The sequence below is a fragment of the Eriocheir sinensis genome, chromosome 3 (assembly GCF_024679095.1).
Source record: "Eriocheir sinensis breed Jianghai 21 chromosome 3, ASM2467909v1, whole genome shotgun sequence".
Taxonomy (NCBI): domain Eukaryota; kingdom Metazoa; phylum Arthropoda; class Malacostraca; order Decapoda; family Varunidae; genus Eriocheir; species Eriocheir sinensis.
In genome coordinates this window covers 17,483,883-17,502,268 of record NC_066511.1, presented here as the reverse complement: position 1 = coordinate 17,502,268, position 18,386 = coordinate 17,483,883, and the positions used below count along the sequence as shown (strand labels likewise).

Sequence of the window (18,386 nt, the reverse complement as noted above, 5' to 3'; positions counted from 1 at the left end):
AGGGATGAAAAAATTGAGGGATATGGGGGAGGGAAATTTTGAGTGACTTCTAGAGGCATGAACATTTTCCACTTTTCTTTCTTTATTTTTTCATTTACACACAAAACAAAGAATGCATATTGTAGCTGATAAAATTCGTAAGAAATCAATATATGTGCAAACAGACAGTAAAATTATTATTACTGTGTAGAATTCCCATGTAAACCTTTGAACGCCATTTTCTCAAAATGTGAATTTCAGTGAATTATTGCTATTTGATTGGAAATTTCACCACTTGTGTTGTTTCTTGCTTGCTTTACGTTTTTCATCAAGTGGGACATAAAGGGAGATTTTAATCTTATAAAATGTGAGATTTTGTTGATCTTGTTTAAAATAAATGCTATTGAAAATGAACTTTCGTAAAAAAGTGATCTTTTTACTTATTTATTCATACTTTCCAAATTACACCAATTACAGGAAAAAATAGGATTAAAAGTTTGCATAGACACCATACCTTCATATAATGCTAAGTAAAATGCTCTGTAAATATTTATAAGATTGAAAAAAAAAAAATCTATGTAAAAAAATAATAATCAGATATCAATGAAACTTATGGCACATCACTTTCTTACTATGCTCATCACTACTGGAAAAGGAGAAGTTTCTACTGGCAATAATAAAAAAGTTTTTTTCTGAATCGAGGAAACACCCTAATTTAACAAGAGAGTTATTCAGAATTATCTCTTTTCTCCATTTGGAGATAGGACCAGAAATATCCTCAGATCTTATCCCATTTCAGGCAACGACCCAAAGACGTGTCTTGATAGCTTCTCCACCTTTCTTTTAAGCGGACCGCCCCCCCCACCTAGATTTAAGAAATATTCGTTAGAATACTCGAAATTCAAATTATTTTATATATAGGTACTCGTGTTCTTGGGCTACACGCTGGTAAAAAAAATAATGATAATAGTTTTATTTCGCCCAGCGGCATATATATATATATATATATATATATATATATATATATATATATATATATATATATATATATATATATATATATATATATATATATATATATTTATTTATTTATTTATAAACAAAACAAGTAAATGAACGAGATCAACCGAGATACATAATGCTTAAATAATTGACAACTTATAATTATATATGCGTGTGCACGGCACACTTATGCACAATCTACACAAACAGAAGGCCCAGCCACTCCCGCCGCATAGATCCACATACACAGGCCGAGCTCTGTCTGCCGAAGGCGATGATGGAGTTCCCAGATTGTTCCACTCTACTCCTCATACTGTACGCGGCGTGGCGACGCAGCACAGCCAGACAATTCATCCCGTGCCCGGTGAAGGCCAGGGATGAGCTAATCCATCAAGGAAGCCCCAGAAGCCGCTTGAGGATGTCGTTATGACAGAACCTAAGACGGTTCATGGAGGCAGCCCTATACCACGACCACAGCGAGTTGCAGTAGAGAGTAGCAGTGGCTCCTGAATAACTCCAACTTCACCTCCGTGCTGCAGAATGAGAGTTTCCTCAGCAGCGTGTTGCCGATGACTGTGAACTTGGTGGTCTGCTTCTTGATGTCATTATCATCGGTCCTTTCCCTGTTGATGACGTGGCCCAGGTATGTGAATCTATCCACAAATGTAAGTGCACTCCCACTTAGCCACGCTGATGTCTGGTAGTCCACCCTGGAGTGTAGCGGCGGCACTACCATGCACTCTGTCTTGGTGGTGTTGTAAAGACAATATCGTGCGTGGCAGCATACGCCTGACACACTCCAGTAAGGTCCTGCAGAACCTCCACTGTGGGCACCATCAGTACCATGTCATCAGCATAACTCAGCGAGTTGATGCACTTATCATGTAAGTAGCAGCCTGTGCCTGTGTCACGCAGAGCGGCAGTGAGATCATCTGTGTAGACGTTGTACAGGTAGGGAGACAGGATCCCTCCCTGGTGAATACCATTGGCTGTCTTAAATGGCAGCGAAGTGGAAGCCCCCCATTTTACAGCAAATTCCTGAGTAGTGTACCAGTACATTAGGAGCTTGGCAATGTACCCAGAGGAGTTCCCCTTACAAGCATTTTATTAAACAGCTTCCACTAGTTCACTCTGTCAAAGGCCTTGCTGGCGTCAATGAAGCAAAGGTAGACAGGTGAGCCCCTGGAAGTGTAGTACTCAATGATATTCTCAGTGCCGTGCCCTTTCTTGTAACTGAACTGATTGTCCAGCGTGTTCAGGTAGGCCTCTAGGTGGTGCCGCACTGCCTTCTCAATCCCTTTTGACAAGGCAGTCGTAATGGCAATGGGCCAATAGTTGCTAGAGAGAGCAGGGTAATAGTTAGTGTTGGTGTGTTGTGGTGACAAGTGGGTGTGTATTTGTTTTATGAATGAGGCTATTGTACCGCCATGGTTAACCACATAGAAGCAGCAAGAGAAGGATGGTGTGTCGTTTGTGCACTTTTGCATTGTTGTTGGTGTGCCGTTCGAAACACTGAACCCCGGTGAGCGAAAACGATTGTTGTGTGTGAGTGCTTGAGAAGCGGCTGTAACTGCAGTGTTGCCACTCAGTTATGATTACTAAGAAGCAGTAGCACATTGCACCAGTAAAAAGTACCAAATGAGAACAGAACGTACCAGGTTGAGTAAATATAACATTATTTACTGATCTACATACCTATAAAAATGTAAATCTACTCACCCAACGCTCTAGCACCCCGCCGGAGCGCAAGGCGTAGACTCTACCACGGGACCACGGGAGCCCCCCGCTGAAGGTGTTGAACACTAACGAAGTACATGGCAGTGTAGTAGGGCGGCGACGGCCCGATGAGCGAGCCTCCCATAACCCATTCAGCGAATGGGGTACCTCTTTGGCCGACTCGGTAAGGAGTGGCTCTCCCGTCACGCTGGTCGCGGGTTCAATCCCAGGCAACCGGGGAATACCCTCTCCTTGTTGTGATTAATTTCTCGTGTGTCTCGATACACGCAGAGGACTGGTGGCATACGGTGGGCATCCTCTCCTGTGATTCTGTTGAGTTTCCCCGAAGGGGTATAACAGGTAGAGAGCCCATGCTCTTCGAGGTTGATAGAAAATGGGAAGTGTTGGAGGTATGTCTCTACGGGGACATTGTGAAATAGTGCACCAAAATGGGTCACATAGGAGGGAAAGCCATGTAGTGCGGCGACGGCCTGATGAGCGAGCCTCCCATAACCCATTCAGCGAATGGGTAAATTTCATTGCAGCTTGCTTTAAGGAATTAATTCCATGCTTTTTTATAGAGCTTTTCAAGTTGCTTCCCTGTGAAGTATCATCTAGAACATTGTTTCCAAATGTTCGAGCTGAAGGCACAATGACATTTTTCACTAGGAAAGGGAAAGCTCTTTTAGCGAGTCCTGCTAAAACCGAGAATAAACCCCCGCCTCTGTGATAGCTTGGTTCATAAGAAAGTGTGACTATATCATCAATACCACTCCCTCAGGATGATATCTGTTTGCCATTCGAAAACAGGGTATGATATTCTGCTATGGAAGGAGGGATGAATGTAACCCGCATGGTGGCGGCGAGGAGACTGTCTTTTCAAATGGACAACATTCCTATTAATACAGCAAAATGTACTCAAAGATTCAATGCGATCGGATGTGAAGTAAACATGTAACAGGGTATCCTTCTTCGAAATGCATAGGACGACCTTTTTGATCTGTGAGTTTAATAGAAATCGAATCAATTACTTTGGATTTAAGGGACTTATATATAGTTGGATGCACGCCTTTTGTTAGACCTCCGGAGAGCGAAAAGGCATCAAGAATATTTACATTTTTCCCTGCATACCTAGAGGGATTGACAAGGTCAGTGTAAATGAGAACACACTGTACGTCACCATTTCTCAACAGAGGGGCATGACCATGTAGCGGAACAAGAACGGGTTTTTTTTGTTCTTCATGTGTACCCAAGGAAGATGGAAAAGATTCCTATTAATACAGCAAAATGTACTCAAAGATTCAACGCGATCGGATATGAAGTAAATTAAAAAAGTTAAAATAACGTAAAATAAAAGATAAAAGTTAGATTAAAACTAATAAAAACCTAAAACAAGTTAAAAAGCATGTGTGTAGAAAAAAAGGTGTTGTGTATGTAGGCCTATAGATTCACTTACCTTTGTGATGGGACGTGTAAGGGAGGGAGGGAAGGAGAGAGGGAAAACACGCCCACACTCGGCAATAGCCAACAGCCAACTCCCTGCCGCGTCCGTAGTCTTCTCGCCTTTAGACCATTGTATATATGAGAAGTGAAAAATTAAGATGTTACTGGCTGTAGTGGTGCACTTTTAGGGTCATATTCCTTAATATTTCGGCGTCCAAGCCCATGGATTTTGACAAGGCTTTCCTAGGAGTTTGGCGCACTTCCAGGGGTTAGTTTTATGATCTTGGTGGGAGTCTGACCATCCTCTTGTACCCTGAATGTGAAAAGAAAGAGATCATTAGAACCCGATTCATTTCCTTTTCGGCCTTTGGAAATAGTTATGTGAGAGACGAAAGCGTGTGAGAATACCGACCTTAGTCTCTGGCAAAAAATAAACGAGACAATGCCCACACATTTAAATTCTTACCATATTTTCTCTTCCCGGTCAGCATCATCAAAGCCATGACCGAAAAACTGATCACGCCCTCCACGCTAATCACCGCTACAGAAAATACCAGAATAAACAACGCCTCCGAAGGCACGGAACTGAGCTATGTTGAGGAATTCGACGACATCTTGGAGGTGGTGGGGTCGTTTGGCCGCTATCAGAAGTGGCTGCTCCTCCTCATCTTTATGCCAGTTTCCTTCTTCACCGCCTTCACGGTAAGTCGCCCGTCCCACAGTTTTGTTGCTCTTTCGCGCACCTGTGCATTACCTCATCTAGGTTGCTCACGGCTGTTATGTTCACGTTAGCTTCTTTCTTCCACTTTAAATGTATAATATTTTGTTAATCCACAATCGTGCCACGGATATGTAATTGATGGACAGCGAGCAAGGTGAACTTTTCTTGGTGGATATGAGCTAATCTGGGCGGGGCTAACTTTTATGAAAAGAGATTCGGGTACATCATCATCTCCGTATTATTCTCTCCTCAACAGTCAAATTTGTTCCTGTTCCAAATGGTGTTGCCGGACCACTGGTGCCACGTCCCGGGCCGCGAGAACACCTCCCTCAGCGTGACCGCGTGGCACAACCTGACCCGCCCAAGGCAAGGCCCAATACCGATCTGTATTACATCACACACGTGGCCTCAAATCTGATAACATTCGAGCTGCTTACGTCATATTCTGCAAATTTCATAAAAGTGTAAATTTTTGCCTTTAGGATCCTGTTAACACAGAAATATTATAATATTATATATTTTGATTGGATAGATTTTTTTTTTTTAAATATACTGTCTTTCCATATTTTTGAACAATAGCATCTCCACCATCTTTTCTAAACAGTCAAATTTGTTGCGGCAGATCCAGCGACACGGGCGAGCCATCGAACTGCCTGATGCGTGACATTCAGTGGACGTCATACAACGGTACACTCAGCTATAAAGTCACCAACCGGACCAAAGGTATTAACCGAGCCGCCACAAGCCACTGCGTCTTCTAGGACACTTGGATCACAATAGACGCTTGATTTTGCAGACCCCAATTTCTAGGTCTTAGATTTTCCGGATAATCATATGAAAAAAATCGAAATTTCCCTATAACACCATTTTCTTAAAAGGGACCGTAATTCAGAGGCAATGTTTATCACCTGTCGAAAAGGGCGATGTTGTTTTTCGTTGTTATTCGTCTGTTTTTGTCTGGCGGCGACTTGAGTGGTCATAGTGTGTACAAGTTGACAATTTTAATATTGTAGAGTGGCCTAAGATAACCCACATGCTGTCTTGATGACCACTATCAACCGGTACTCAAGCGAAACTCTCTCAACGCGTGACCATTTTATTTAGAAGACATGCAAGCAGCCAACCGCTCCATGGAAACACATATGGTGCTGGAGGCTTTTGCCGTGAAAAGTTTGGGCATTATTCACACACGAAAATGGGAGGGGATATATATATATATATATATATATATATATATATATATATATATATATATATATATATATATATATATATATATATATATAGAGAGAGAGAGAGAGAGAGAGAGAGAGAGAGAGAGAGAGAGAGAGAGAGAGAGTGAGAGTGAGAGAGAGAGAGAGAGAGAGAGAGAGAGAGAGAGAGAGAGAGAGAGAGAGAGAGAGAGAGAGAGAGAGAGAGAGAGAGAGAGAGAGAGAGAGAGAGAGAGAGAGAGAGAGAGAGAGAGAGAGAGAGTGTGTGTGTGTGTGTGTCTGTGAAATCAAGGGTCTACTGCATAAAAAAAAATATTTAGCAATAATGTCAGAGTTAAGTAACAGTTTGGATAGTTGTAGCTCTGAAGAATAATGTATCTTAAAATCATTAAAAATATATATATATATATATATATATATATATATATATATATATATATATATATATATATATATATATATATATATATATATATATATATATATATATATATATATATATATATATATATATATATATATATATATATATATATATATATATATATATATATATATATATATATATATATACGAGATTTACGTTTTCGCCTATGGCGCCGGTAGGCTTGCTTGGAGGGGCCTGATGGTATGGCCCAGCCCGTTTTGGTGCATGTAAGTGTTTATAGTGGCGCCATCTTACATTGGCTCATGCTGCTCATCTTTGATCCTACATAGAATTTAGAGTCCGGGTTGGTAGGTGGTCTTCTGGACAGCGTGTGGGTAGTCTTAAGTCCCAGTCACACTGACTTTACGACCTACTGACGACCTCCCGCGACCTGCAGGTCGCGGGAGGTCTCACATGGTCGTGCGTGCGATCGTCATGTGTCTCCGTCAGCCGTGCGACCGAAAATGTCGGCTGGAGGTTTTGGGTGCTGCACCAAAACCACCAGCCGACCTCTCAGGTCGCTGCCTGTCGTAAAAGGGTTGCCGTCCGGTGGCCGAATGGCCTGCGTCTGGACGGCAAGCGGACTGTCACCGGTGGCCGACAAGTGACGGTTAACTGGTGAACGGCGACCGGATGGCGAGCGGACGCCGTCTGGTTGCCGTCAGGTAGTAGGAGGTCGCTGATGTTCGCCGTCCACTTTGCATCTGTCGTTGGCTAAGGTCGACGTCCGGCCTTCCACCACACGGTGAGTTGTGCGGCGACCGGTGGACCGTGGTAAGTCAAACCACCCTTGACCGGAAATGAGGTACATTCCTGAGCAGTGACGTCCCACGCCCCTCAGCCCGTCCAAGCTCCGTCCCGACTCAACCTGTTCCACAGGTCAAGCACACGGCCAAATGTGTATGGATCACCTCTGCCTAACGAAAATAAAGTACTGCAGGATATGATATACACCGCAAAAACAATGAGAGTCTGTGAAGCTAATGGCTTTTATCAATTTAAAAAAGGATTGTTAATTTAATTTTCTGCTCTGCCCAGGTTGATGGAAATGCTTTAGAACGAGTATAATGTAACATACATATTAACATACAGGTTAAACCAAAATTGCTTGGAGCATTTTTTGCATGTCTGCGGCACATGAGGGGTGTCCCAACCACCCGTCATCTACTGCAGGGAAGCACAGAATACTTTCATTACCTTTACAAGTAATTGTTTTTTTTTCACAAATAATTTACAGAAATAAGAATAGGAAATGTGTAACATAACTGGATGATAATATTACTGTAACAGCAGATAATAACGTATGAACGTAAAATTCCCCAAGTGTATGACACTGCAGAGCACGTCAGCAGCAGATCGCTAAGGGAGGTCGCCTTCCTTTTTGCGACAGGACGCGTACTGGTCCTTGCCTGTCGGTCACCGGTCGGCGTATGGTGAGCATCTTGGCCTGACTCCAGGTGTGAAGTAAAGGTGTGAATCTTACCATGGTCGCCGTCCGGCCACCCACTGGACGGATACCAAACGAGCGCCGGTAGCCGTTCGGTCGCACGACTACTCTACCACCTATGTGGTCGGAAAGTGGTGGGTGTGAATCGCAGCACTTTGGGGTCGCGGGTGGTCGTTAGCAAGTCGTAAAAACTTTAGGCCACTCGGCGGTGACTGAAAAATCCCGGCTTGTGTCACCGAGCGGGGCGCGAACTCGCGTCGTCCTGGACGCGGCGTCGCGATAGCATAACGACGCGTCGTTATGCTATCCACTCAGCTACCGCCTCCCCATATATATATATATATATATATATATATATATATATATATATATATATATATATATATATATATATATATATATATATATATATATATATATATATATATATATATATATATATATATATATATATATATATATATATATATATATATATATATATATATATATATATATATATATATATATATATATATATATATATATATATATATATATATATATATATATATATATATATATATATATATATATATATATATATATATATATATATATATATATATATATATATACGTCTATATTTTCCTTGGTTTCTAGAGTGCACCGACGGGTGGGAGTTCGACACAACGCAGTTCTCGACTACGGTGGCCACAACGCAGGGCTGGGTGTGTGAGCGAGGCCACTACTCCTACTACACCCTCTCCACGTCCATGGCCGGTAACGCTGTGGGCACCTTCCTCCTTCCGCTGCTCGCCGACAAGTAGTACGTATACCTCTACTCACACACACACACACACACACACGTGCCCGGTAGCTCAGGGGTAAAGCGTCTAGCTCACAACCGGAAGGAACGCGGGGCTCGATTCCCCGGCCGGGTGAAGATAAGTTGGGTTTATCTTCTTTCAGGTGTAGCCCCTGTTCACCTAGCAGTGAGTAGGTACGCGACGTCAGGCAAGGAGTTGTGGCCTCGTTGTCGCGGTGTGTTGTGTGTGAGTGGTCTCAGTCCTACCCAAAGATCGGTACTACGAGCTCTGTGCTCGTCCGTAGGGGAACGGCTGGCTGTCTCGAGAGAGACCCGCAGCAGACCACGAGGTGAACACACACACACACACACACAACCAAAACAGTCAGCAACATAGTCGATTAAAAAAAAGAGGAGTAAGAACAATGGAAGAAAAAGGGTGCACTGTGTCTGCGGCAACCTCAAGCCATTAATGACCGGTATAAAAAGCATGAGCACTCTGTTTTCCTCTTTCACTGCCTTGCGGCTTCCATTTGAATCACCTGCTTATATAGCTTATTCTTGGTTCAGAAGCATTTAATCTCTTTTGCATGCTCTACACTTGTCCCTCAGTTTCAAGATCTATCACATATCAGTTGCTGTCGTTGGTTACAGTGTCGGGCGGCGGAGAATGTTCTTCGTGGCTCTGACCATCCACATCGTGTTCACTATCCCCGTCATCTGTATGCAGGGAGCGGTGGCGCACATGTTCTTCAGGTTCCTGCAGGGCCTGGCCTATGAGACGAACTACCTCATGCCCTACATTATTTGTAAGTAGATGTGAATCTGGAAGCTCAGTACAAGTTATTGCCTGTCAAACTGTGAATGCTAAATAAATAGATAAATGATTGATAGATAGGTCATTGAACACATCGCACTTCAACTATACTACAAGTTATTAATAAGAAGGATTTATTGTTATATTACAATGTAACAAAAGAATTTTCAGTAATGGTCCATAAAGATTACAAAAACGTTTGTGTGTGTGTGTGTGTGTGTGTGTGTGTGTGTGTGTGTGTGTGTGTGTGTGTGTGTGTGTGTGTGTGTGTGTGTGTGTGTGTGTGTGTATTTGTATATATATCTATCTTTATATATATATATCTATATATATATTTATATATGTATTTTTATATATATATATATATATATATATATACATATATATATCCCCACGCTACCACTCGGATTTTTCAGTCACCGCCGAGTGGCTTAAAACTACCCACATGCTGTCCTGAAGACCACCCATCAACCCGGACTCTAGGGGAAGCCGTCCAAGCGAATCAAGAACGAGTTCCGGGGGGCAGCATGAGCCAATGCAAGATGGCGCCACTATAAACACTCTCCTGCGCCAGAACGGGCTGGGCCGACCATCAGGCCCCACCTGGAAGAAGCCTTGGGTCGACCATCATCCACCAGGAAGATGCCTACCGGCGCAGCAGGCAGCGACGTAAAAAAAAAAAAAAAAAAAAAAAAAAAATAGATAGATATAGATATTGATAGGCGGTGGCTGAATGGTTAGCGTGACGGCCCCGCGTTCAGGAGCTCCAAGAGGGACGCTGGTTCGAATCCTGGCCGCCGCACAGCTGAGGTTTTTCAGTCACCGCCGCGTGGCCTAAGACTACCCACATGCTGCCCTGAAGACCACCCATCAACCTGAGCTCTAGATAACCTCTCCAAAGAGAGACTCAAAGATGAGTTCCGGGGGGGCAGCATGAGCTAACACAAGATGGCGCCACTATTAAACACTCGCCTGCGCCAGAACGGGCTGGGCCGACCATCAGGCCCGACCGGGAGGAAGCCTTGGGCCGACCATCAGGAAGAAGCCTACCGGCGCAATTGGCCGCGACGTAAAAAAAAAAAAATAAATAAATAAATAAAAAAATAAAATAAATAAAATAAAATATATATATATATATATATATATATATATATATATATATATATATATATATATATATATATATATATATATATATATATATATATACACACACACACACACACACACACACACACGTAATTGGTTCTTGAACGTTGTTCATTGTAGCGTTCGTTCGATCTTGCATACACTGAAGGGAGTCCGCTCCAGGCCAACAACCAAGACAAAAGTTACTTTCCAGCATTGAGTGCGTCTCACCCCGCAGTGAAGGGTTACACGTGTGCATAATTTTATGTCTTTGAGTACCTTACTTCATTAATACCTTGCATTTCACCTCTCTCGCTTATTTTACATTTTTGCGCTGATACCAGAAACACAATTCCCTCGAAAAGAATAGAATGACTTTACAATAATTTATCTGCGGATCAGCTGATGCCAACACGAGTGTCATGTGGGTTGTCTAGCGTTCCACTGCCTCTGGCTGCATATAATGCTTCCTGACTCTATGCTCTTGTCCACAGTTATGGAGGTGATACCATCAGAGCGCCGCGCCCTGGCCGTCATGCTGTCCTTTATTGCATGGACCTTCGGGATGTGCTCCACAGCACTTGTGGCTTGGCTTGTACCTAACTGGCGGTACCTCTCCGTCATATCCCTCGTTCCCTCTCTGCTCGGTTTCATTTACTGGAAGTAAGCCCTTAGGAATGACTACTCGTCCCTTCAGATTCACATCATCATACAATTCTCTTGCAGAGGCAGAGTCGAGCAGAGGTTCCTCATGAGTTAACCATGTAAAGCTGTTGATATTACTATGTCACATCCTCTCTGAATCATCATGGACGCAGTAATATTTGGTTACTTTTGTTTTAAATCTGGCTGTCTTACAGTTATAGAGTATCAAGTGTTATTCCCTGAGGTGTCTTCCTGAGTCTCCTCTTTCTTGCTGTTGGCCAAGGGAGTGGCATTCTCCATGAATGTGTGTGTGTGTGTGTGTGTGTGTGTGTGTGTGTGTGTGTGTGTGTGTGTGTGTGTGTGTGTGTGTGTGTGTGTGTGTGTATTTACATAGTTGTGATATACAGGACGCGAGTTACACTCTTGGGATCCTGTCTCAAATTTTCAGTTTACGAAATTTAGCTTAAAATTCATGAATAGCTTTGGCTTGAACTATCGCCTTTCAGAGGTCATTCCAGGTGTCAATGCATCTATGGAAAGACAATCGGAAATCCTATCTTTTCAATCTCTACTCATATGTCAAGCTCGGCACCATTTTAGTTGCTGCTCTCTAAGTTCTTTCTATTTTTCTAATGTTTTTCTTTCTGTGTAATAACCACACTACTGTTATATATTCCAATCTTGATTGAACAACCGACACGATCAGCTTCTTTATCACATCCTCATCCCTGCAGTAGACTGTTCCTTTAATGTTAGTTAGGAGCTTATATGTCTCTGTCGTAACCAGCTTCGTCTCCTGGTTCATTTGCCCAATACGAAAACTTTACATTTCTTAACGGCAAATTCCATTCCTACCCTCGGCTCCGACTATAGAATTTATGTCTTCTTGCAGCCCTCTACATACGACTTCCTCCACCACTCTCCTCATTACTTTTGCATGACCAGCAAACAGACAATTATAGCTATTTACCCCTTCCACCCTGTCCTTCATGTAAAGCAAAAACATTACTTGGTCCAACACTGATCCCTGTGGTGCTCCACTTTTAATTCTTGTCTACCATAACATTTCATCCCTTTCTAATGGGACTCACTTCCCATCATTACACGCGACATCCCACTGTCACGAAACACACGAGAAATTGAGATCTTCGGAAAAATTCATATTTTTTCAAACATGCAGCCGTAGATTTAAACCCGGTTCCTCGAGACGGAAGGCGGACACGCTATTATAGAGTCGAGCCAAAGGGATCCCCGTTGGTGAAAGTCTTAGAACTTCATCCGTGTCTCGGGCCTTATTACCGTTCTAATCCGTTTATCCCTTAAATAGTTCTTGATTCACCTGAATATGTTTCCCCTCAATATAATTTCTAATTAGCATAAAAGACGCATATGTGGAACTTTATTGAAGACTTTTTTCAGATCCAGATACACACAGTTCACCCAACCTTCTCTTTCACGTTCCATGTCGATTACTCTTGTATGAAAACTCGATAGGTTTGTGACACAACATCTCCCTTCTCTAAAGCCAAACTGATGGTTTGTGAAGACATTAAACTCTTCCAAATGTTTCATCCATCGGGCATTAGCCACACTCACACAGTTCAGCCACAACTCTCGTCAGTGGCATTGATCTGCAGTTCATCGGTTCTTTATTCCCTCCCTTGTATATTGGCATTTTATTAGCACAATTCCAATCAAGTGGCACTTTGCCTTTTCCCAGTGAACTCACAACCAATTTATATATGTTATCTGCACGCTGATCCATAACTTTTTTCAAGATAAAATTCGAAACCCCATCAGGGCCTGCAGGGTTTCTTGCACCTTGTTTATCTAATAGATTCTTCACTTATTTTACTTCCTCTGTCCTTTTTAGCATGTCTTGTACTTCCACTGTCCTTTATAACCTTACTCAAGTGTTTCTCCCTCAGGTACCTTCCTGAATCTCCTCGGTGGCTGCTGGCTAAAGGAAAGGTGGTGCCGTGTGCAGACATCCTTCTCCAGGTGTGTGTGTGTGTGTGTGTGTGTGTGTGTGTGTAATTCACCTCTTGGTCTGCTGCGGGTCTCTCTCGAGACAGCCAGCTGTTCCCCTACGGAAGGAGCTCAGAGCTCAGTGACCGATCTTTGGGGATGACTGAGACCACTCACACACAACACACTGCGACAACGAGGTCACAACTCCTCGCCTTACGTCGCGTACCTACTCACTTCTAGATGAACAGGGGCTACACGTGAAAGAAGATAAACCCAACTTATCTTCATCCGGTCGGGAAATCGAACCCCGGTCCTTCTGGTTGTGAGACAGACGCTCTAACCACTGAGCTACCGGGCCGTGTGTGTGTGTGTGTGTGTGTGTGTGTGTGTGTGTGTGTGTGTGTGTGTGTGTGTGTGTGTGTGTGTGTGTGTGTGTGTGTGTGTGTGTAATTCGCCACGGCTTCATTACGAGTTGGACTTGTCATCGCCAGCAAGTACCCTCCCGACCCGAGGAAGCTCATTATAGCCAATCTCTGGGTACTTCTAGGACCTTCACATACCACACCTCCCATCTCCCAAATCAGTGGAGGACAGTAACCCTCTGTCAGCGGAAATATCCTGGCCTGGGCGGGGCTCGAACATTCGCCTGCCAGGTCGGAGCCTGGCAGCGCAGAGCTTTAACTACTCAGCTACCGGAGAGGAGCGTGTTTGTTTGTTTGTTTGTTTGTTTGTGTGTGTGTGTGTGTGTGTGTGTGTGTGTGTGTGTGTATTGGCCTACCCTCAGGTGTAGTGCCGTCCTCATTAACAGATTGGTGCAGTCAATGGGGCATCGAAGGTGTCGCGCGTCGAGGTGGAGGCTCAGCTCCGCGTGTTGGTGCGACGGCAGCCCGTGGACCAGCCCTTCACCGCCATGCTGGCATACCCAAGGCTCACCACCAGGGCCATCATGCTCTTCATCATGTCGTAAGTCTCTCTCATCACTACTGTCATAGCAGCCACTGTTATCGCTGGCATGCTGGTATACCCGAGGCTCAGCCCAGGGCTCTCATTCTCAGTCTCATGGTGTCAGTCTCATCGCCACTGCTATCATCGTTATCATCAACACCGCAATCACAAGTACTACAAACACCATCAGCACCACCTTATGACTTCCATATACAACTCAGGGAGCATCCACAGTCACGACTTATGTTTTAGTTATTTATTAGATAGCGATCATAATTCCCTCAAACGACACCACCACCACCAACGACAACAGCAATAGCGATAGTGGCAATGACATAAACGACAACTTGATAATATTAACAAACACTGCTCTCACCACCACCTCAATGTACCAATCACCAGCACACGATGGCCATGCACCACCTGGTCACACTTCAGACCCATTACTAACACCAAACAAACAACAATCCAACCACTACTTTTACCTTACACTCTGACGTTCCAGACACACTTAATTCAGAACCATTATTAGTTTATTTTTGTTTATTTTGCATATGGATGGGGATAAGGTATAAACGAGAATTTACATAAATAACATGACAATTACCCCAACTTCGCCTTTCATTCTCTTGTCCCTTTCTTTCTCTCCCAACCTCATTCCCCTCCTTCCATACCCCTCTTTCCTGTCTTCCTCTCTCCCCGCTTTGTTATTAGGGTTAGACTGTGAGTCAATGACGCCTTTCATTTGTTGCTTTCGCCCTTCCCCTCCACCCCTACAGCTTCCTGCAGTTCGTGGTGTACACCGTCGCCATGCTGAGTATGACTGTGCTGTCCAATAGCTTCCTGGCGCACTTCGTCCTCTCCGTCTTTGAGCTGCCGAGTAACTTTTTGAGCTGGGGTCTGATCCACTACTTCGGGCGTCGCTTCATGGCTTACATTACCTTTCTCCTGCTGGCTGTGTCCTGTTTCGCAGCACCGTTCTGCATCCAAAGTAAATAGAATTAGATAGGGCATAATTTATCAACGTATTGAGGCTCCGCTGTGCTATGATACTACCTCTTTAAGATAATTTAGTCCAGTAATGTATCAGTGTAGTTCAGTGTGCACTGAACAAGAAAACACGTCAACCATCGTGCAACCTTCCTTTATCATGGCAGATGAGTCACTGCTGTTGATGGTGTTGGGCTTTGCCAAATTGTTTTCAACATCTGGGTTGTTCATCGTGTTCCTGATGGCCTCTGAGGTGCTGCCTACACCCATCAGGACCTCCGGCACCGGCATCACCATTGTGTTCGGGATGCTGGGCATGGTCATGGCGCCCCACGTGCTCCACGTACGTAGTCTATTCTGCCTTTGTGATTGTTCATGTGTTACTGACTACTAGCCAGCCGCTGGGTGGTAGCGTGTGGCTGTAGTTACGCATGTCGTATTTTAAAGTGACACACACACACACACACACACACACACATCATGTTTGTGTTGCATTAACATGAATATTTGCTGGTTAATGTTGCAGTACCACACGTAGAAATGTTCGTTTTTTCAGTCTGGGCTGGGCGAGGCGGGCCCGTACTGGATACTGCTAGGCCTGACTATGGCCTCCGCGCTCGCCGTGATTCCGCTGCCGGAGACGCTTGGGCTCCAGCTGCCCCAGACCTTTCAAGACGCCGAGGAGCTGGGCCAGGGTCGCCCCTTCACCTCGTGGGTCCACCACTGGAACCTACACCGATTCCCGCAGCCGCCGCGGCCCCCACAAGAAGAGCAGAGCCAAGACTTGTAGTAGCTGTGCTGAGCCTCGAATTTGTAGTGACAATAATAATAATAATAATAATAATAATAATAATAATAATAATAATAATAATAATAATAATAATAATAACTGGTAGTGCAGGCAGTTTCCTTATTCGACATGCCTCATTGCACGAGTACCGGTAGCCTATACGTTAAGTGATTTATACATAAAATATCTCAATATAACCTTCAAACAATATGCTACTGTTACTTCTGAAGCTTTCCTCGGCATCGTTTAGGTGTGCCGTACTATCCTTGAGGGCGGAAGCATGCTTGGTAATCTCAAAGAACATCGGCTGCAAAAATGACTGCCCAACGTATTATCGTTCTTGATTTTTTTATTCTTTTTAAGAAAGCGGGGGGGGGGGGGGGGCCTTCACAATTTTATTTTATTGTGTATGCATCCAATAGGCTACGTTTTAATCCCTTACCTGCCATTTTTGCGCTGCCGCAAGTAGCGGCCAGCTGTAAAACTCTGGAAAAGAAGCTTCGAAAACATTGAAACGAATCAGTTGTGGAGACTTGCCATTAATTGAACGCCCGGAAAAAAAATGACGCTTTGTGATTGATCAGAGCCTAGAAATCTCCAGTAAAGAATTACTAAAGATACCTTTAATTCAAAAAGGGTATTCATAATAGCATACCTGTCAAGCTACTGTGGTGTCTTGCGGTAAGATTTTGCGTTAGAGACCATAAGTTTGTGTATAAAAAACGTAAGACTTAACAGGTATGGTTCCGACGGACTCAAGCAGGGTGCACGAGGTACCTCCTCCTCTCCCCCCCCAACACACACACACACACACACACACACTAATCGTAACAGTAACCGTTACTCGGCACACTCACATGAATTTAAATATGGCGCGTACGATATATTTCAAATTGTTTAAAACAAACATATTAAAAAAAAAACATCGCAAGCGGAGAAAAAACCGTAAGATTTTCAACTTACGCCGTAAGACTTGAAAATCACCGAAATTACGTAAGACACGCAAAAAACGTAAGACTTGACAGGTATGTAATAGGTGGATGTATAATACAACGGCGCAAGCGTCGGCGCAGGAGACGACATCACGCACACGCAGTCACACATAGTAGTGGCGCCAGACTTCAGTAGAGGGTGAAAGAAAACAGTGTTAAAAACTAACAACAACAGATCCGTTTAAAGTTAATGATGGAAAGTAAAGTTTGGGGCATACGCTATAGCTACGCGTCCCATTGGCCCTCGAACCCGTGGTGGGAGAGAACCCATTACCTCTGGAAATCGTTGGTAAGTACATATTTGGCATGTTCAATATCTTTATCCTCAGAAGCTTCCCGCGGGAACTCGAAACACCCGAGCCATCGTTGCCAACTTGCCGTGGATCGCTGCGTGGGCTTTGATGTTGAGGCGGTGGCGTCCATTTATGATTCACAGTTCGCCATGATCTTGATCTTGATTAATAATGCGCAGGGCAACTATCAGGTGCATAACACGCAGAGGTACTTTTTCCGGACTAGTGCGATTGCGGTAGTGCGGTCCCATTTTTTTTCTTTCCCAGTGCGGTTCGCGGTGTGCGGTACTGCGGTAGCGGTAGTCACTAGTCAATATAAAAAAATAAAAAAATAAAATACTTCAGTGCCTATCCTGGCTATCCATTGACTAATAACTTGTGAGATACAAAAAAAATAAAAAATAAATTAAAGGAGGACTGGGGGAGGGAGAGAGGGATGTAAGGGAAGCAGTGGCGTAGTAAGGGGGGGGGGGGGGGGCGGTCCGCCCCGGATGACAGCCTGAGGGGGGTGCCATGATACAGGCTCAAGTCTAATGGATAAATTCAGTGACGTAGCTAAGGGATGGGGTGTATGGGTCATATAAGAAGACGCCCCCCAGGCCCCAACAAAGAGGCCCGCCACCCTCAGAATGGTCCATTTGGGAGCCCCCATTTGTTGCCATACTCATTTGTAGAAGCTAGTGTGTGGGGGGAGCCCCACACGGAGACAAGACCCAAGGGCCCCCGTCCCCCAGATCTCCTGCTATGCCGGCATATATAATGCCGCTGTGGATAATGATGGAATTTTGATTACCAAGCTCCAGCCACGCGTGGTACCGTGAGTGACGGCGCCTTAATTGTATTTTATATGACTGTAGCAGATGAATTGATTTGTTTGTAGCAGAGATGTTATTTACTATAAAGAACATATTTTTGCATTATGTTGAAGCTAAAGAACTGTACTTTATCATGTGATGTTGAAAACTTGAATGTAAATGTTTGTTGTAGCATGAATCTCGCTGAACGGTATCGTAGGTAGGTGCGAGGGGAGACGCCTAAAGTGCGTGACGGAAACAAAACAAGCTCGTCATGGAAACATCTTC

At 43.9% G+C, this 18,386-nt stretch overlaps 1 protein-coding gene across 1 annotated transcript in view; it reads left to right on the top strand.

Annotated features, from left to right (window-relative positions):
• The window catches only part of LOC127005849 (beta-alanine transporter-like), a 32,573-nt gene extending 14,187 nt beyond the window's left edge, over positions 1 to 18,386 (top strand). Inside the window, exons 2-12 of the mRNA XM_050875123.1 lie at positions 4,629 to 4,842; positions 5,118 to 5,227; positions 5,484 to 5,584; positions 8,589 to 8,754; positions 9,388 to 9,542; positions 11,173 to 11,341; positions 13,252 to 13,324; positions 14,103 to 14,257; positions 15,019 to 15,230; positions 15,397 to 15,572; positions 15,786 to 18,386. Coding sequence (XP_050731080.1) covers positions 4,642 to 4,842; positions 5,118 to 5,227; positions 5,484 to 5,584; positions 8,589 to 8,754; positions 9,388 to 9,542; positions 11,173 to 11,341; positions 13,252 to 13,324; positions 14,103 to 14,257; positions 15,019 to 15,230; positions 15,397 to 15,572; positions 15,786 to 16,019 — 1,752 coding nt within the window. The 5' untranslated portion in view covers positions 4,629 to 4,641 and the 3' untranslated portion in view covers positions 16,020 to 18,386. The remainder of the gene's footprint in view (positions 1 to 4,628; positions 4,843 to 5,117; positions 5,228 to 5,483; positions 5,585 to 8,588; positions 8,755 to 9,387; positions 9,543 to 11,172; positions 11,342 to 13,251; positions 13,325 to 14,102; positions 14,258 to 15,018; positions 15,231 to 15,396; positions 15,573 to 15,785) is intronic.